The sequence below is a fragment of the Corythoichthys intestinalis genome, chromosome 16 (assembly GCF_030265065.1).
Source record: "Corythoichthys intestinalis isolate RoL2023-P3 chromosome 16, ASM3026506v1, whole genome shotgun sequence".
In the NCBI taxonomy this organism is placed as follows: Eukaryota; Metazoa; Chordata; class Actinopteri; order Syngnathiformes; family Syngnathidae; genus Corythoichthys; species Corythoichthys intestinalis.
The window spans coordinates 32,450,047-32,470,721 of NC_080410.1; the positions used below are offsets into that span (position 1 = coordinate 32,450,047).

At 39.7% G+C, this 20,675-nt stretch overlaps 1 protein-coding gene across 2 annotated transcripts in view; it reads right to left on the bottom strand.

The window, feature by feature from the left end:
• tyk2 (tyrosine kinase 2) overlaps positions 1 to 20,675 on the bottom strand; it is a 28,052-nt gene that overhangs the window by 4,490 nt on the left and 2,887 nt on the right. Inside the window, exons 2-16 of one of the 2 annotated variants that reach the window (XM_057816956.1) lie at positions 14,011 to 14,081; positions 13,735 to 13,934; positions 13,520 to 13,643; positions 13,310 to 13,448; positions 13,078 to 13,241; positions 9,951 to 10,311; positions 9,700 to 9,870; positions 8,239 to 8,396; positions 8,036 to 8,153; positions 7,770 to 7,953; positions 7,104 to 7,219; positions 3,829 to 3,990; positions 3,663 to 3,750; positions 1,093 to 1,220; positions 411 to 546 (exon numbers count right to left, since the gene is read on the bottom strand). In XM_057816956.1, the coding sequence (XP_057672939.1) occupies positions 411 to 546; positions 1,093 to 1,220; positions 3,663 to 3,750; positions 3,829 to 3,990; positions 7,104 to 7,219; positions 7,770 to 7,953; positions 8,036 to 8,153; positions 8,239 to 8,396; positions 9,700 to 9,870; positions 9,951 to 10,311; positions 13,078 to 13,241; positions 13,310 to 13,448; positions 13,520 to 13,643; positions 13,735 to 13,921 (2,236 nt within the window). In that variant the 5' untranslated portion in view covers positions 13,922 to 13,934; positions 14,011 to 14,081. The remainder of the gene's footprint in view (positions 1 to 410; positions 547 to 1,092; positions 1,221 to 3,662; positions 3,751 to 3,828; positions 3,991 to 7,103; positions 7,220 to 7,769; positions 7,954 to 8,035; positions 8,154 to 8,238; positions 8,397 to 9,699; positions 9,871 to 9,950; positions 10,312 to 13,077; positions 13,242 to 13,309; positions 13,449 to 13,519; positions 13,644 to 13,734; positions 13,935 to 14,010; positions 14,082 to 20,675) is intronic. The other variant, XM_057816955.1, reaches the window with a different exon arrangement.

Consider the following 20,675-nt stretch of genomic DNA (forward strand, 5'->3'; position numbering starts at 1 on the left):
TTAATTGTGAGGGTTTGTGACCAAGCTTTCCTAAGAATAGTGGCAATCTGCACGGAACCACCCATGAAAAGGTTTGTAATTGCCTAGAGACGCATCAAGATGGTAGCAAGGTACTGATTCTGTCTAGAAGACATTAACCCTGTTACTTCATTGAGAACAAGGTACCAATATGGCGCTCAAAAAGACAACCCAGTTAGCCTTTTAAACATACTGTATAACATAATTATATATACACAAATATTTAAGCTAGCTATTTTTCAAATCCATACAATGAAAATTTTTTAATATGGAATCCTGGAAAATATTGTCGAAAAACGTATGCTCTCAATCGTACAACTTGACATTTACCTCAAACTAATGTGAAGTCAAAACATTTTTATACAAACACAGTTTTGGTTTATAGTGCTGACCTTCCTCGTGTAGCATATTGACAGGAATTCCTGGGTCACTCAGCTTGACTAAAGGAGACGTGCCTTGACCCAGACCTTGCCTCGCCACAAGGACGTTCCTGGCACAGACGTTTCCATGAACAAGACCTTTAGTCGCCTACAAGAATACAGATTTCAAGCACCATAAACCTTACAACAACTGTCACGAGACAAGTAGGTGTAAGTTGATATGATTTATCAGAAGGTGTGTTTTGAGAAGCAGATAGGTTTTTGCTCCTGATAAGCAGCTACTTATACGTTGAACACCGATTCTGATCACTAGGGCTGAATTAAACTACATGTCTCAAGAGACAAAAATCCAAGATTATTTTCTGTTGCATTATATAGGGAAAATACATACAATCAGTTATCTTTAATCTGAATCAAGCCTTTCGAATGTGCAGTACAAAGGTCATGTGTTTAAATCCAAATGAGGAAAGACTAGCTGTGAATGCTCATCTTTCAGAGCCATTGATGGTGCTAAATGTTCAATCCATTTTTACTGTGAGGGGCGATTCTTCCCTTCTAGTCAAAACAGACTGGATATCAAGCATAGTTAATGGCAGCCAACGAGCTAAATAAGTGCCCTATAATGGTTAAAAAAAAATCAGAATTCATGTAAGGGCACATGTATTGAATATAAAGGCACTTCAGTGAAACTTACAAGGTAATTCAGGGCACTGGCAAGTTGTTTGGCGACAATAAACTTCCACCGAGGAGTCAGTTTGGCTTTTTCTCTGCGTAGAAAAACGTCCAAAGGCCCAAATTCCACAAGCTCCTCCACCATAATATCTGCAGGGAAAAGTTTACTTTGATTGTCATAAAATGTGAAAAATTGTGTTTTGGGAAGGCTGGTATGGATTAAAGTAGGCTTCTTCTTTTACTTTCGGCTTTTCCCTTCAGGGTTTGCCACAGCGAATTAGTTGTTTCCATCTAACCCGGTCCTCTGCATCCTCTGCTCTCACACCAACTACCTTCATGTCCTCTTTAACAACATCCATAAACCTCCTTTTTGGTACTCCTCTAGACCTCCTGCCTGGCATTTGGAAATTCAGCATCCTTTTGCCAATTTACTGTCTCTTCTCTGAACATGCCCAAACCATCTCAGTCTGGCCTCTCTGACTTTATCTCCAAATCCTGTAACGTGCTGTCCCTCTGATATGCTCATTCCTGATCCTATCCATCCTGGTCACTCCCAAAGAGAACCTCAGCATCTTCATCGCTGCCATCTCCAGCTCTGCCTCTGCCTCCTCTATCTTTTCCACAGCGGTGCTTTCTCCAGAACAAACAACATTGTTGGTCTCACCACAGTTTTATAAGCCTTTCCTCTAATTTTAGCTGAAACCCTTCTATCACACATCACATTTAACACTTTTCTCCGGCCGTTCCAGCCTGCCTGCACACGCTTTCACTTCTTCCATTGCTCTGGACTGTTGAGCCTAAATACTTAAACTCCTCCATCTTCTTGGTCTCTTCTCCCTTTAGCCTCACTCTTTCACTTGAGTCCCTCTCACTAACACACAGATACTCAGTCTTGCTACAGCTAACCTTCATTACCTTCCTTTACAGGGCAAACCTCCACGCCTCTAGTTTCTCCTCTACCTGTTCTCTACTCTCACTACAGATCACAATGTCATCTGTATCCATCATAGTCCATGGAGATTCCTGTCTAACCTCGTCTGTCATCCTGTCCACTACCATAGCGAACAAGGGGCTCAGCGCTGACACCTGTTGTAGTCCTACCTCCATTTTGAACTACTCCAACAGCACACTCACCACTGTCTTACAGCCTCCACACATGTCCTGCACCACTTGAACATACTTCTCTGCCACTCCAGACTTCCTCATAGAAAACCACAGTTCCTCTCTGGACACCCTGTCATCAGCCTTCTCCAGATCTACAAAGACACAATGCGGCTCCTTTGGACCTTCTCTGTACTTCTCTATCAACATCCTCAAAGCTGCTCACAAATGTTCACCTCTACCCTCAGCCTAGCTTCAGCAACTCTTTCCTATCGCTTCATTGTTACAGATTTATTCCTCTGTAGCAACCACAACTCTGCACACCTCCCTTGTTCTTAAAAATGGGTACCAGCACACTTCTCCTCCATTCCTCAGGCATCTTCTCACTATCAAAGATCCTGTTGAACAACCCAGTTAGAAATTCAACAGCTACATCTCCTAGACACTTCCATACCTCTACAGGTGCAGTATATTATCTGGCCCTAAAGTCTTTCCAGTCGCTTCAATGACATTCCTTATTAATCTTTGCTACTTCCTGGTCCACAACAGTCACATTTACTGTTTAACCTAACATACAAGTAATCGTAAGCCCCTTGTTTGGCCTTTGCCACTTCTATTTTATACCTTACGCTGTATATCCCTGTACTCCTGTCTACTTTCTTCAGTCTCCTCAATGTCCCAATTCTTCTTAGCTAACCTCTTTATCTGGATGCACTACCGCACCTCCCCATTCTACCGCCAAGTCTCCTTATCTCCTTTCCTTCCAGATGACACACCAAGGAGTGACCTGCCTGTCTCCCTGATCACATTTGCTGTAGTTGGCCAGTGATCTGGAAGCACTTCCTGACCACCCAGAGCTTATCTCAACTCCTTTCTGAAAGTCTTCCAACACTCTTGTTCAACTTCCACCATTTAATCCTCTGCTCTGCCTTTGTCGTCTTTCTCTTCCTCACCACCAGAGTCATCCTACACACTACCACCCTATGCTGTCTGGCTACACTATCACCAACCACTACTTTGTAATCGCTGACCTCCTTCAGATTACACCGACTACACAAGATGTAGTCTACCTCCGTACTCATACCTTCACTCTTGTAGGTCACCTTATGTTCCTGCCTCTTCTGGAAGAAAGTATTAATGACAGCCATTTCCATCCTTTTTGCAAAGTCAGGATTAGTCGTAATTCACTTAATTTTAATTAAGAATATTTTGATTATTTTTCATATTAGATAGACTAAATGCATTTGTAAATAGAATTCAAACTAGGTCACAGAACAAATTAAACTCCAAAGTCAAGGTACAGCAGTACTTGCATTTAATTTATCCTAAATGCTAGGATGTACTTGATTTGCTAGTCTAGGTTTGCACAGTGATCAGGCTTTATTAAATACTAGGATGAAATCCCACATTGAGAAAGTATTTCTGTGTTTGTGTGCGTGTGATGAGGAAGTAGCTAAGAGGGAAGTGGAACACTATAACACATTCTCTCACTTTCAGATCCGTTGACAGTCAAACCATGGACAATCACCAAGTGACTGTGGGACACCTGGCTCATGAGACTTGCCATCTCGAAGAAAGCCTAAAGTCAACAAATAAAAGAATTTAGATTTGAATCAACAGTCATTCCTGGAACGGGAGCCATGTAACATGCACTTACGAATGTTATATCGTCTTGGCTTTGCTCAAGAACCTTGAGCACCACTCGAACCTTCTTTTGTTTATCGCTGTTGAAGTCGTCGTCCAGTTCATCGGCTTCGGCCCCAACTTGCAAATGTGCTGAGTAGATCTGAGTTCGTGTGCCAAAACCCAAATGCGGGCCCTGTCCGTAAACACAGCGTCTTAGCATGGAGATGTCCCAACATTTTACTCCGAGGGCTGCTTTCAGAAAAATTAAAATGTGAAAACCTTCCTCTTTCATTTGTTAAACAGAGTATTGAAATCAGGTAAAAAAGATTCTGTTTTTAAAAATGTATGGACAGTGATCGCCGTCCAATCCAATTTGACTGGGGGTCTAATAGCGATCATTCGCGGTGAAACATGATAATTCATTGCCGTCCGCCCCAGTTTAAATGGATTTGAAGTCTGTAACTGTCAATAACAGTTAATGAGTTAAAGTCTACAATCAACAAAATAATCCAGAGGTATAAGGATATTCCAAAATATACTTTTATATTTACATTAGTGAAAACAACTGAACAGAAAGAAAAATGCCCAGCGACAACAAAATAGTCATGAAAATCACAACCAAGCTACAGTATATTAGTTCATCACACTGAAATTCTATAAAGTCCCATAGCAAAAATTTACTACTCATCTGTTGCTTAATCTCTGTTTCTGAGTTTGTGTTCCTAAGGGTATCCTTAGGAGCAAGTGATGAGTCAAAATGAGCAAAGACATTATTGCGACAAAGGAGATTGATTTGAGAAAACCAAATTTGAGCAATGTTTGAGATGAGAAATTCTCTTAATTAAAAATGGAGTTACACTTGTGCAGGACATTTCAGGCACTCAAAGTGCTTTGATAATATAACCTCATCTACCTGCTGGTGACACAACAACGTGGGGTTTAGTGTCTTGCTCAAGGATACTTAGACTAATTCATCAGGACAGAGAGTTGAACTCACAACCTCAGTTGGGGAAAGACTTCTCTACCACTTAGCTACGCACGGGCTCAGATGCACTGTGCTTGATGTGACACGGCACATCAATGGAAAGCAACTTCAGAAAGCGCGTGTAGCTGCGATGAAGAAAATTTATTATATTTGGTTCATTTAATAATATATATGGTGGAAAACACAGACAAGACTGAAAAAGCAGTTTCTGCTCTTGCACCCTCTTTAAAATAAACTGCTGTATTTTAAGCCAAAAGAACTGTTGTGTTTGATAGACCAATATGTCTATATGCTGCCAAAGCAGATTCATGGCGCATTAAGCCCCCGAACTATTTTTAATTTGTCCGTTTTACCCTGAAAACCCCAGTTTACAGACGTCGCGCAACCGCTTTTGTTTGAACCCAGCCATAAAAACAAGGGAAGTACAGTAAATTTATTATTCAAAATGTCTGTAATTTTTAGCTTAGAATCATTAATTGATGTCTAATACTTCGTTTGAAAAAAAAAAAACCTTTAAAAAAATTATTCACTCGCATATTTTAAACTTTTTAACAAATTATGTCACAATGAAAAAAATGGCGTCTGTATAAAAGTCAGAGATATCTACCTCATAACTATCGCTTCATTGTATTTTTTTTGTTACTGTCACCTTTTCTTCGATATGTTATATGATAAATAATCGATCCAAAAAAGAAAAATTGGAAAAAAAACATTTAAAAGGGTAAATATATGAAAAATAAAATCTCGACCACTCCTTGATGTCTGCGATTCCTGCATCGCGACCCTTGTTATATTACCATGTTTCACCCATAAAATCCCCCAAAAATCCAGCTGTGGCCATTCACAGCTGTGTCTTGACACTCAGTGATACATGCTACATGGAGTTTTTGGATCGAAACAAGGTAAGTACACAATGATATCTCGTTAAAGTCATGGCGTCTCCAATTCTGCTCTCGCGTGCTCTCACCTTCAGATATGGTTTTGGTGTTTAAAAAACATTTTTTTTCAAGAAAATCCCCTCCTGTTCAAAATTTTTCTTCCCCCAGAAAATTGAGATTTTAAGCTTTCCAATGATGTATCACACATGCATATCGGACAATTTTGAAAGTTGGCTAAATTGGAGGTCTCAGAGCGGAACTTGAAGTCACCTGAGTGTTTTCCGTGATATACACAGTATATATATTTGATATTTAAAAAAAAAACTTCCAAATCGCAGACATGTTGCCTGTGAGCCAGTAGTTTTAGCACGACATCGTCAGCCAGCGTGTTGCCTCTTTTGATTACGTCATTAAACAAGAGGACTAAGGTTCTTCACACTATTTTGTGGTAAACTTTCGGATTTCGAAACCAAAAACCGATAATGCATTTGTAGCGGCCAATAGTTTTTGGTGCCAAATTTTCGGTCACATCTCTAATTTTTACATTGAACGAGATGAACCAAATGAACCAGATGTTATTTAATTATTTGACCAATTATAATATTTTCTCGGATTTTGTCATGAGCTGAATTAAGATGTGATTGGTCAGAGCAGACACTACTCTTTCTTACAATGAAAGAATCTCGAAAACACAAAATGAGCAATTGCAGACTGGAAGGAGATCAAATTGAGAAATATTTGTGACTGGCACAATATAAGGTTGCTCCGCGAGACCAGTAAAAGAGGCAGCTTTGAGGCAAGTTGAAGAAATAAAATACTTTGCTCATCCATATTATTACTGAGATCATGACTCCAAGTAAGGAGATAAAAGTGAGACACATTTGAGATCGACACAAGTACTCACAGTTGTCTCTTGGTGAGATCTTGAAAGGAGACAACTGTGAGACTTTATTGAAAAATCGTGCCAGCTGAACTATTCTCAAGACCTTCTCATGTAATACTCACTCTGAGACTTACTTCTCATGAGACAAATTTGAGAAAACTGAGAAAACCACTCTGGTCTCGATTATTGCCGATTCATTTCTCAGAGATGTAAATGAGACATGAACAAAATCTCATCTTCAATTTTGCTTTGCTATGGGGTTTCCTACAATTATATTAATATGTTGTCAAATTTTGACCCCTCATCCAATGGAGAGGCACTGTTTAAGTGACTACCACTGTCTAGTGTTAAAGCTGAGAAGTGCAACAGAATGTATGCTGAATTTAACTAGTGTTAAAGCTGAGAAGTGCAACAGAATGTATGCTGAATTTAAGTTTTGTGTGGACCCAGATCAGTAATATTTCCATTATTTACAGTGGGCCGTAGTTTGGACGCCCATGCCTAAGCCGCTCAGTGCAAAATTCACAAAGCTTCAGGGGCGAAATGATCGGTCTTCTCACCGTAAGGATGTCTTTGTACTTGATCTGGAAGCAAAGCTCCGACTTGTTCGGGGAAAGTATGCGACTGTTTGCTGCATCATGCTTACCATGCCTCTTCACGAGGAGGTTGGACAGCTCTAAAGCAGAAAAAAACGATAGAAAAATATTTTTAGTGAATGATCATGTTTCAGTGTCATTGACTGGTATCACTGCCAGCCGCTCACAGTCCAAATGGATTCTACACCAGTGAGTAAATGGGTTGAATCGATGGCAGTCATTGAGTTAATGTATGAAATGACATTCAAGCCATTGGAGTAGTATAAGGGTTGTTGATATGTTTCCTTAGTTTCAGTGTTGTAACTTGTATTATGCAAACATTAATGTGTGGTCAATGTTAAAACAGTTCATCGTGGGGATGCTTTGCACATATGATATTTGTATTTATTTCCTTCCGCTTTTCGAAACTGCAAGTGACCTGGAAATGCCCCAAAATCAACAGGATCTGACAAAAAAAATCCCTTAAATCACCAGAAAGTAATCTATAACAAACAGGAAGGAAGTGGCCTGTGCAGCAAATGCCCCACAATATTTATGTTTAAAGCATTTCCTAGTTTTAGAGCTAATCTGGTTCATCTATCGCCGTCGGTGCCAATCAATGAGTTAAACTAAACCGAACTAAACACAAACCTCCTTGCCGGGGCCGGCAGCATTTTTTAATGGTATAACTTTCAGTGCCAGACTTGAGTATATAGTCTTTCAGGTTGTCTACGAGCTCATTCACACTGGAGAATTCCTGCTGCCAACCATCCAGGGAGAAGACCGAATCTTTATGTTGAATGCAAAATAGCTTGTGGCTCGGCATTGATCCATTCTGTGGGCCATTGAAAAAAAAAACATGTTAAATAAAATGTAATCTCTACTCGGATGCAATGACCCGCCTTTAAGAGACTCACCTCCGATTTGTTAGGAACGGCCAAGACAAGTCGGTTATAGTCGAGAACACTCCAACGTACGAGGCAAGCTTCTTCTTCTGCTTCCTCCTTTTTTAACTTGTGTAGCACAAAGTCATCACTGGAAAAACAGCACGAATATGACAGAACACGTTTCCCGAGAGTTGCTAGAATGCCACAAAGGGTGGGTGAGAACAACAACTTACTGCATTGGTCCGTGCAGTCCATTAGCTTCACTCAGCAACACCTTAGGGGGCGCCAGCTCACGGCAAAGATAGTGGTGGGCATCCGCGGTCAGCCTATAGTATCCATCGAGCAAAGAGATGAAGGAGCGGGCCTCCTGGTTGGAGATCATCTCAATCTCCTACGTGCACATAGTCGAAAGAGGAATCAATTTTACATTGAAATCGCTAATTTAGAACAGGGGTGTCCAAACGTTTTTCTCCGAAGGCCGCTTTCAAAAATATCAAAGGATGCGAGGGCTAGCTTGAATCCTCTACTTTCATTCCTTGAACAGCTGATTGGAATCGGGTTTTATTTATTTATTTTAAGAACCAACTCAATGGTTGCCATTGACAGCGATAGACCTCTAATCCATTTTGATTGGGAGGTCTAGCAGTGATGGAACGATCAAATTAGATTGGACGTTTTTCGCTGTCAGTGGCAGCGGAAAAAAATGAGGTCTAGCAGTGATGGAACGATCAAATTAGATTGGACGTTTTTCGCTGTCAGCGGCAGCGAAAAAAGAAAATACCGTATTGGCCCGAATATTAGACGGTGTTTTTTGCATTGAAATAATACTGAAAAAGACGGGGTTGTCTTATATTCGCGGTCTAGACATTATACCCAGTCACGACGCTAGATGGCGCCAGATATCATTGAAGCAATGTTCTGTCATGACAGGTCTCAGCTACTCTCGAGTTTAACCAGTTTGCATTATTGCAATGTTTTCCTTATTCAGATTTGTTTCAAGACTAGTTACAGTTAGACTTCACTTTGATGGTTAATGCAGTTATTGCAATTTTGTTGTTTTATCACAATAGATTGGTTTATTTACATTTCAAAAACCAGAAGCCATTCATTTACGAATGTGATTGCACTTTAGTTTACATATTAGATAGATAACATTTAGATATTAAGATTTGAATGAGGCAAAATAACATGCTTTTTCTTTCAAATATATTGTTATAATCATTTGTTTTACATGTACTGTAATTATTTTCTGTATAAAAATTAATTTGGTGTTCAAAAAGTCTTTTTTCAAACTTGAGTGTTGAAAAAGAGGGGGTCATCTTATAATCAGGGCCGTCTTATATTCGGGCCAATGCGGTACTCAATAACAGCCTTAAAACAAAATACTGATATTTTTGCTTCCTACATTGATAGGAAGAAATTGAAAAGCAATGTTTAAGTGACTAGCTCCATCCAATGCCAAAGCTGAGAAGTGCAATAGAATGTAGGCTGAATTTAAGCTTCTTTTGAGGCCCATGTTCAATGATTATTTTCATAATATATGTGGGCCAGTAAAATCTAGGCAGAGGGCCACAGCTGGTCCGCGGGCCGTAGTTTGGACATCCATGTTCTAAATACACAGAAATTGCAGAAACATGTGACCACCTCGCAGAATTGGAATGATGAAAAAATGTAAATACAAGCAGCACTCTCACCATGCAGCTATTGTACTGAGTGCTAATGCAAACATTGGTCTCGTTGATGGCAATGTGAATTATTTCAGGGAAGTCACAAAAACTGTTCCATTTAATTGGAGCGGCTTCATTCGGGTGGCTGGTTCGTTGCTTTATTTTCTGTTTGTAGTCACCGTTCAGCACGCCGTTGGCCTGTGTCACGAGACAAAACAATAAAACGGAATGAGAAAAACGCAGGAAATTGTGGCATTTACTGTGAAGATATGACAGACCTTCTCACAGGATGTCATTTCCCTCCACTGAAGCCCCTCGACAGCAGACACCATCAGTTCGTGCGTGGCTGCAACCTCAGCACCGCAGTCACCTTTCGAGGCATCGAGACTCCTGTCTTCGTCGTACTCTCTCAGTCGCAAGTGGCGCACGGAGAAGGTCTCTGTGCCGAAACGTGGCGCCAAGTACTCAAGAGCACAGAGGTACTTGCACAAAATCTCCTTGGTGTCCGGCCGCTTTGCTTCCATTTTGTGCTGGTAGGTGCGCATGGAGCGCTCAAACATCCACCGGATCCTCATTTTTGTAAGAATTTTGTCTTCTGATATGTGTTTGGAGAAGGACTTGGGGATGCACTTTTTAAAGCTGTAACATCATACACAGAGTTACAAAATAACATTGAGTATAATCTTGAAATAAAACTAGTACAAATAAAGATGTGATATAGATAGACACGTTGCTGTTGTTTGGGTTTAGATTGTTTGGAGAATGTTTTATTGGCAGTCATATTGAATGAACACTCAAATAACTATTTTGTTAACAATGACAGATTTATTTATTTTTTTTACCTAAAGCTTCGACTTCCATTTTGTTGTGTTTTTCCCCCAATAATATGATGTTAATCCCTCATGGAAATTCAATTCAGAAAATAATTCACTTCTTCTACTTATTGAACATTTTTATATATTCTTATGACTCACATCTTTTATTTTTACCTTTTGGGCTATAACAAAAAAAATCACAAGAGCTTTAAAAAAATAAAAAATAAATAAATAATAAAATAAATAAAATAAAATAAAATTCCCACAGCAAAATATCATACTTATTTGAATTTATTTGCTTTTTAGATGTGTATTTGTTTATATATTCATTTAAATTGGAGCCTTTAAAGCAACACTAGTTAACTTTTCAGTTCTGGTCGATTTTAGCGATGTCAGTGGACAAAAGTGGTGTTCTGCCTTAAGGAAGACTGTGTTTCTCATGAACACCAGCGCAGACCCGCAGAGTGTCGTAAAGTCACGATTCCCGGTCAACATTTCTGTTTCCAGCAGTTGTGTGAAGGATGAATAGTAATAATGTAATGAATCCAGTTGTGGCTAAATATCCTTGTAGCCTCCCTTTTTTTCCTCCTCAGACAAAACTTTTTGTCTCTTTTGTTGCTCTGCCATCTTTGGAGAATTTGTGCTGAAGCGTTCGCGCCGACTTCCATCATTACAATGAAAGGAGGAAGTGACGTATGCCGTAAAGCAGTCAGCACATTTGTAGTTTTTTTGATACTGACCCCTTCAAGATATAAAAGAGGTGCCATTCAACTAGTTGTCAGTCGACATATCATCACAAATGTTATGAGAATATTTTATAAAGGTTAAAAAGTTACCCAGTGTTGCTTTAATTCATTCATCTATTTTATTTGAAATTATTTATATGCATACTATATATACAGTACAGGCCAAAAAATTGGACACACCTTCTCTTCTCATTCATGTGTTTTCAATGTAAATTCTCACTGAAGGTAATAAAACTATGAATAAACACGTGTGAAATTATGAATTTGGCAAAAAAGGTGTGTAAGATGTATAATATTTAATATAATATATCTTTAAAGTAGCCACCCTTTGCTCTGATTACTTTTTTCACACTCTTTGCCATTCTTTTGATGAGCTTCAAGCGGAAGTCACCTAAAATGTTTTTTAACTTCACAGGTATGACTTTTCAGGGTTGATTAGTGGAATTTATTGCTTTATCAATGGGGTTGAGACCTTCATTTGTGTTTCATTGAATGAGGTGTGACCAAACCTTTGGCCTGTACTGTATATGAATGATTTTAAATCTTCAATGCCCTTCATGATGGAAGGAGATTTTCCCTCACAATCTCTCGATACATGGCCCCATTCATTCTTTCCTTTACACAGATCAGTCACCCTTGTCCATTTGAGAAAAACAGCCCCAAAGCATGATGTTTCCACTCCCATGCTTCACAGTGGGTATGGTGTTCTTTGGATGCAATTCAGTATTATTTCTCCTCCAAACACGAGAACCTGTGTTGCTACCAAAAAGATCTATTTTGGTTTCATCTGACCATAACACATTCTTCCAGTCCTCTTCTGGATCATCCAAATGCTCTCTAGCGAACCGCAGACGGGCCTGGACGTGTATTTTCTTCAGCAGGGGGACACGTCTGGCAGTGCAGGATTTGAGTCCCTGGCGGCACATTGTGTTACTGATAGTAGCCTTTGTTACTGTGGTTCCAGCTAGTAGGTCATTCACTAGGTCCCCCGTGTGGGTTTGGGATTTTTGCTTACCGTTCTTGTTAGCATTTTGACACCACGGGGTGAGATCTTGCATGGAGCCCCAGATCAAGGGAGATTATCAGTGGTCTTGTATGTCTTCCATTTTCTAATAATTGCTCCCACAGTTGATTTCTTTACACCAAGCGTTTTACCTATTACAGATTCAGTCTTCCCAGCCTGGTGCAGGTCTACAATTTTGTCTCTGGTGTCCTTCGACAGTTCTTTTGTCGTGGCCATAGTGGAGTTTGGAGTGTGACTGACTAAGATTGTGGACAGGTGTCTTTTATACCGATAATGAGTTAAAACAGGTGCCATCAGGTAACGAGTGGAGCCTCGTTAGACCTCATTAGAAGAAGTTAGACATCTTTGACAGCCAGAAATTTTCCACTCTAGTAGGGAAATAAATTCTTTAAAAATCAAACAATGTGATTTTCTGTTTTTTTTTTTCACATTGTCTCTCGTGGTTGAGGTTTACCCATGTTGACAATTACAGGCCTCTCTAATCTTTTCAAATGGTAAATGGTAAATGGTGTTATACTTATATAGCGCTTTTCCACCTTTCAAGGAGCTCAAAGTAGGACAACTTGCACAATTAGTGGTTGACTAAATACTTATTTGCCCTACTGTAATTTGTGCATTAATGGGTTAAATTCACAGAAGGATGAAAAGAACCAAATAATTAGATGTCTATGATCGTCAATGACACTACTGAAAGAGTGAATCCTTCACTTCTACTGCTTATCCTCACGAGGATCGCAAGGGTGCTGAGCCTATACCAGCTGACTATGAGCCAAAGGTGTAGTTCACGCTGAACCGGTTGGCAGGCAACCACAGGTATTACCTGGTCTTTTTTGCAACACGCTGCAAGGTGCTGCCTGTCTGCAGCGCAAGGTGCATGAGGTGCAGCATAGCCAGGCCCAAACTTTCATTTTTAAAGTGATTCAGCTCTTCCTCCGATCTGACGTTCTCCATTGGAATGATTTCATTGACGAACTCGTATTTAGCCTGTCGGGAACAGACGGTGCAATTAAGGAACGAACGAGGCAAGACTCTACGAGATGTCCGACACGTACCTGAGCGAATAAATACTCCACTGATTTAATTTCCAGGAGCGGTAGGCTGTCGGCACTGCCATCTGTCTCGCTTTTGACAGCAAAACGAGACACAGCTGGCTCTTTTTCATTTAATCCGTGCCAATTGTGAAAGTAAAACCTGCACACAAGGAAGCAAGAATTTGAGGTGACACAATGACACATGTTGTGCGCTATGATTATATTATTTACCTCATTCGGTAGTGAAGAATGAGACAGGATCCCTCCTGTGGGTTAAAAACATCTGGTGGACTGTACCAGCAGCATGATGCGGGGTCATATAGTGCAAACAACACAGAGTACAGAGGCGTAATCCCTGTTTGAAACACACAATTGGGTTACACACGTCACATAACCTGATTTCAGACAATATTTATTTCTATGTGGGTCAAAGTCACTGTTCTCACCGACAGCCTCTGCGGCTGAAATGCACAACTCCTCTGCGGTAATCTCTTGCGCAGTCGTATGAGATAAATAACGTTCTCCGCTGGGACTCCAGAAGAGGTACACATGGACACCATCATCCTCAGGGGGTGCCAGGGATTCCGCTAAGGATCTTTGTTTGTTAAGTTTGGTCCACCTCCGGGCAGACATGACGAGCAAACACCTGACGAGCAAACATGTTCGTGACGTTTGAAAATCTGCACTAGATGGTAAATGAATGGTTAGCAAATCTGACTCACAGTTCTGAGGCTGGGGGTTTTATTTGCTCCCCATGCTTGTGTGAGATGTGTAATAGCTAAAATCAATGGATCTTTAAAAACAAAATTGTTATACAGTGGGGAGAACAAGTACAGTGGGGAGAACAATTATTTGATATACTGCCGATTTTGCTGGTTTTCCCACTTGCAAGCCATGTAGAGGTCTGTAATTTGTAGAGCTGGGAATCTTTGGGCACCTAACGATTCGATTCCGATTACGATTCAGAGGCTCCGATTCGATTATAAAACGATTATTGATGCACCCCCCTCCTTTTTTAAAATTTTTTTAAAATTTTTTTTTAATGTTTTGTACATTAGTTCCAAAATTGTTCAAAAATACTCTCAGGCTAAACCAAACTACTATTTCAGTATCAAGTTAACATATAGCAGTAAACAAATATACAAAAATAACAGTAAATAAAAAACTCCAGTCCCCATTCTGTATCAGCGGCTTTAAACTACATTCAATTAATTTAATGTTGTGAATCAACCGTTAAAGTTGTTAAAATTGCTCCCGTTATTCCATAATTTCCCTTTTGTCTACTTTCGACATGTGAAAGTTATAAAACTATTTTAAAGATAGATTCAAGTCAATATTTTACCGATTTAGGAGTATTTTAGATAAAAAGTTAATTAGGTTTGCTTGGAAGGTTCGCTACAACAGCCTTGCAGGGAAGTGTACTGCTTTAAGATGGCGGCCGTTTACTAACGCCGTATCTAGCTTTTTGTAGATGTGTTGCTGAAGCTACCGAATCTATATTGCATCTAGTCCTATATAAATGATATCTACCGTAACATCATGTGGTTGTACTTTGTAGGAGCTTTTCGGCAGCAGTCAGGTATGTTGTTGTGTTTTTTTATCTCGTGGCATGAGTTGAGTTAGAGCCGTGAGTTTAGCATTGGCATTACCCGAGGGGCCGGGTAATGAGAAGCATAATATTTAGCTAATCTCGCTCCGTTCTTCCTCATTGCGTCCCGAAGACCCGACCGCGCGGCGCGCTGAGTGTGTTGTACTTCCGCTTTACTTGGCATATTTCAATAATCGGAATTTGGATGTTTGTGAATCATTCTCAAATCTTCCACCGCCGAATCGCGAATAATCTAAGAATCGGAAATTTTGCACACCTCTGGTAATTTGTATCATAAATTCTCTTCAACTGTGAGGGGCAGAATCTAATACAAAAATCCAGAAAATCACATTGTATAATTTTTAAATAATACATTTGTATTTAACTGCATGAAATAAGTATTTGATACATTACCAACTAGTAAATATTTCGGCTCTTAGTTCTTTTTTAAGAACCCCTCCTGTTCTCCACTTATTACCGGAAGTAAATGCACCTGTTTGAACTTGTTACCTGTATAAAAGACACCTGTTCACATGTTCAAAGATACAAACTCCAACCTCTCCACAATGGCTAAGGCCAAAGAGTTGTGTAAGGACATCAAGGATAAAATAATAGACCTGCACAAGGCTGGGATGGGCTACAGGAAAATAAGCAAGCAGCTTGGTGAGAAGGTAACAACTGTTGGAGCGATTATTAGAAAATGGAAGAAGTTCAAGTTGACGGTCAATCTGTCTCGTTCTGGGGCTCCATGCAAGATCTCACCTCGTGGGGCATCACTGATCATGAGGAAGGTGAGGGATCAGCCCAGAACTACACGGCAGCACCTGGTCAATGACCTGAAGAGAGCTGGAACCACAGTCTCGAAGAAAACCATCGGAAACACATTACGCCGTCATAGATTAAAATCCAGCCAGTGCATGTCCAGAAACGTCTGAAGTTTGCCACTGACCATCTGGATGATCCAGAGGAGCAATGGGAGAAGGTCATGTGGTCGGATGAGACCAAAATGGAACTTTTTGGTTTGAACTCGGCTCGTCGTGTTTGGAGGAAAAAGAAGGATGAGTACAACCCCAAAAACACCATCCCAACCGTGAAACATGGAGGAGGAAACATCATTTTTTGGGGCTGCTTCTCTGCCAAGGGTACAGGACGACTGCACCGTATTGAGGGGAGAATGGATGGGGCTATGTATCGCCAGATCTTGGCTGACAACCTCCTTCCTTCAGTGAGAGCCCTGAAGATGGGTCGTGGCTGGGTCTTCCAGCATGACAACGACCCAAAGCACACAGCCAAGGCAACTAAAGAGTGGCTGCGTAAGAAGCATCTTAAGGTCTTAGAGTGGCCTAGCCAGTCACCAGATCTGAACCCGATAGAAAATCTATGGAGGGAGCTGAAAGTCCGTGTTGCCTGGCAGCAGCCCCGAAACCTGAAGGCTCTGGAGAAGATCTGCATGGAGGAGTGGGCCAAAATCCCTGCTGCAGTGTGTGCAAACCTTGTCAAGGACTACAGGAAACGTTTGGTATCTGTAATAGCAAACAAAGGTTTCTGTACCAAATATTAAGTTCAATTTTTGTGATGTATCAAATACTTATTTCATGCAATTAAATGCAAATTTAATATTTAAAAATCATACGTGATTTTCTGTTTTTTTGTATTAGATTCCATCCCTCACAGTTGAAGAGAAATTATACAAATTACAGACCTCTATATGCTTTGCAAGTGGGAAAACCAGCAAAATCGGCAGCGTATCAAATACAGTACACAGGCCATCAGCTAGTAACTTATTGTCAGTGAAAGACACGCAGTGGCGCGGGAAGTGGGGTGCTGAGGGTGCTTGGGGAGGGGAAAAAAGGGTTTTGGTAGATTTTGTTGTTGTTGTTAAAAATAAATAAATAAATAAAAAAGTAAATAAACATCGAAACTATAGCATATTCAACTTTGGGGATTAAATATATGTTTTTTTTTTTGTTATTAACACCACCTGACACCTTGCTTGCTACCATGCCATGTTGAACAAGGTGCTATTGGAACGGAAAAGTGAACTGTTGACAGAGGAGGCGTTAACATGGCACAAAAAAGAATTAGCGAATTTTCTTTACAAAAACAGCGAAATTTTCTAAAATTTAATCCAAGGTCGAAAATGAAGATGATTGTTCTTTGGTTTCTTCAAATAGGTAAGATATGCCTTCATTGTAGCCATATTATTGCTTGTTGTTGGTGTTGAGCTGCCGCCGTGCAGAGCGCTGTTGGATATTCATGTGCAATTTATTTTAGTGTTGTGAAAAGAAGGGTGTTAAACGAAGGCTCATTGATCCTTTTTTGGGCTGCAGCTATCGAATATTTTAGTAATCGAGTAATCGACTGAAAATTCTATCGATTAATCGAGTAATTGAATAAAACAAATATTTTTAGGTGAAGAGCAATTATAAATATACATGAGAAAACAAGACATTTAATCTAATCTTGAAGCATTTTCAGTCAACCTATGTCTTTATTTTCGATGTATATTGTTGAAAACAGCCAACAATTGCATCTCAGATATAACTAGAATAATAAAAAAAAGAAAAATTCCCTGCTTTCACTCAAAAAATCTTTAGATCTTATTAAAAAAAAAATATATATATATACCTAAAAATGCCGTTACGCTTCATAACACACATCAATTATAAGTTAAGATTTTTTTCCCACGTGTTTCAATTGAATTTCTATTTGTGTCAAGCCATTTTTAAGTTCTAATTAAGTTTTAAGTTAGTCTAAACTGTAAGTCCTAATAGGATTTTGAGTTTTTGCAGTGTTCAAAATATATGTATGATACAGGCTGTATTGGAGCACATTAGGGACCAGTGCTACTTGGTGTTTTATCCAGCAATGACTACTGAGCTAAAATCGATAGTTAGCATTATTGAGTTTTTATTTTACACCCTCATCACTCCACAACGCTATGTTACGTTAAAGCCTGTATGTAAGACTCGTTAGCCACGCATCGACAGTGGTCATAATTAATAGAAACCTAGCCCTCCCCAGGGCTAATGTTACGTGAGCTAGTGACAGTAACGTTAATCTTTATTTATTAGCGCTTAGCGCTCTTTATTAGCGCTTAGCGCGCTACTGCTTTAAGATCGCGGCTGTTTACTAATGCTGCCCAGACGCGGCCGAGTCTATCATTTTGCATCTAGTTCAACATACATGTGATCTCTATGAGACTCATCAGACGCTACCTGCTACCAACGTAGCATCGTGCGGGCTAGTATTTAGCAACGTCGGCGTTATTTGTAGCGGCTGTCGGTTGCAGTTTTTTTTTTTTTTTGCTTCTTCCTCTACGCACATGACATCAGCGCGTTGTCCCGCATTAAAAGTAGTCTGAGCAAAACATGATGCTTAGAGCTGTCAAAATAAACGATTACTCGAGGTGAATAAAATTACTCGGATCAGTTTTTAAACTCGAGTTACTCGAGTTGCTCGAGTATTCGTTTCAGTTCTAATCCTTTTAGTTTTCAAATGTGTTCGTGTGTCATTGCATTATAATACATGGGCGCCTTTTTCTCCAATAAAAAACTCCGACACACACTGTAGGTGAAATAGAACGCTGTCTTTGTAGTAGCCTAATAGTAGTACGTAAACTATCCAGCATGTGTGTGTACTGCCATTGTGCTCGCCTTGTATGGAGAAAACACGGGAGCATGACAAATTTGGACCAAAACGGCTGCTTTTGGATGGGAAAAACTAAAAAAGATCTTCAGCACCCCTTGCTGTGAGTGACTTCCAGCACCCCTGTAAACATGCAATCCACTTTGACCGTCAAAATGGGTTGGATGTCTGTGATTAAAATGATTACTTTAAACACTGATTACTTTTATTGGTCATACTACTACTTTTGGTAATTTTAATTAAAAAAAAAAAAAAATGCTGTTCACCTACATGGACAACACTGAAAATGTGATGTCCATCCATATCAGAGGTCGGGAACCTATGGCTCACGAGCCTGATCTGGCTCTTTTGATGCTTTGCCTCGCAGACAAATCTTTAATTATAAATAAAAAATAAATAATTTCGTTATACCCCTTTTGCGCATTGCGAGAAACGGCGACGGTCACATAATGGTGTTGTGCAGTAATGAGCAGACGTGACTTATGCGGCGTAAGTTACGGTAACTTTTTTAATGCTCCAACAACACTCGCACAAGTTGCACTAGATATCATCAAATAGCAACCTAGATGTGCTGCGTTAGATTCCCCCAAGTCCCATGCCATTGGCTGCGTGAGCCCAGGGTGATCATGGGACACGTAGTCCGTATACTACAACAGGCGACTAGAAAGCTGGTTTGCTGTAATTTTAGTGGGAAAGTGGCGAACATACATGTCGTTGTGTCCTTCTATATATTTATTTATCTATCAATCGCATTGGCAACGCAGATGAGACAGAGACACTGTTCAAGTGGGGTCACCGTATTTTGCTGGTGAAAATAGCGGCCGATAGCGCATGTGCGTGAAGTAAACTTACCTCGTTTTTAGTTTCGTTTTCCGCGTTTGTCAACTAATTTTAGAAACCCTTTTGAGAAGATGGGGAAAAGAAAACAGGAATTTGCCTTTGTGGAAGGTTTTTGACGACTTTTCGGATAAGACCATCATGATGTCAAATCAGACTGAGGCAACGCAAGTGAATGACATAATGCGGCACCGTTTTTTCTCTCGTTTTGGATGAGTCAACAGACGTGAGCAATTTATCCTAATTCAGCGTGATTGCAAGGTTTTGACTGTGAAAGGGACAACAAGAGGGGAGGATGTATTCAAGTCCTTCACTGAGTTCGCTAAAGAAAAAAAATCTACCGATAGATAAACTTGTTTCGGTGTGCACTGATTGTTTCTGTGCGTGGTGGGGAAAAACAGGATTCGTGGCATTTCGTGAATATTATAAGAGACGCATCCTAAGTTTTTCAACGCCTGCATGAAGCTTAACCCCACCAAGTATCAACCAGACTACAAAGCCATCAGCAAATCCATGCAGCACCAGAAGTTGCATTAATGGTAAGAAATACTGATTAGCAACAGCAAAACAATGCTATTAAAAAGAATTCAGAGACTAACCCTTGTTCTTTAAAAGTGTTGAAATTACATAAAATGCACACTGTACTTGTATTTTTAGTTTTAAACATATTGTATGGCTCTCACGGAAATACATTTTTAAAAAATGTGGTGTTCATGGCTCTCTCAGCCAAAAAGGTTCCCGACTCCTGGTCTATACCCAGATAGCAGACCGACATTGAAAAGATGTTGGATCAACATTCCGCTGTCGATCTTATATCGTTGAATCCACGTCACTTTTGCACCCTCAATTAATGTTGTTTCAACGTTGAAATCCTTACAAAACCTAAACATCATTTTGATTATTACCGTAATAATATTGGAGCTATCGAATATTTTACTAATCGAGTATTCGACTAAAAATTATAACGATTAATCAAATAATCGGATGAAACTTTTTTTTTTTTTTTTTGTTAAAGAGCAATTATAAATATACTAGTACATTAGAAAAACAAAACATTTCACCTAATGTTGAACCATTTTCAGACTATCAATGTCTTTATTTGCGATGTGCATTGTTGAAAACAGCCAACAATTGCATCTCAGATGTGAGTCCTGATAGGATTTTGAGTTTTTGCAGTGTTCAAAACAAATGTATGATACCTGCTGTATTGGAGCACATTAGCCACCAGTGCTGCTAGGTGTTTAATTCAGCAACGACTACTGAGCTAAAACTGACAGTTAGCTTTATTATGTTTTTACTTTACACCATCATCAC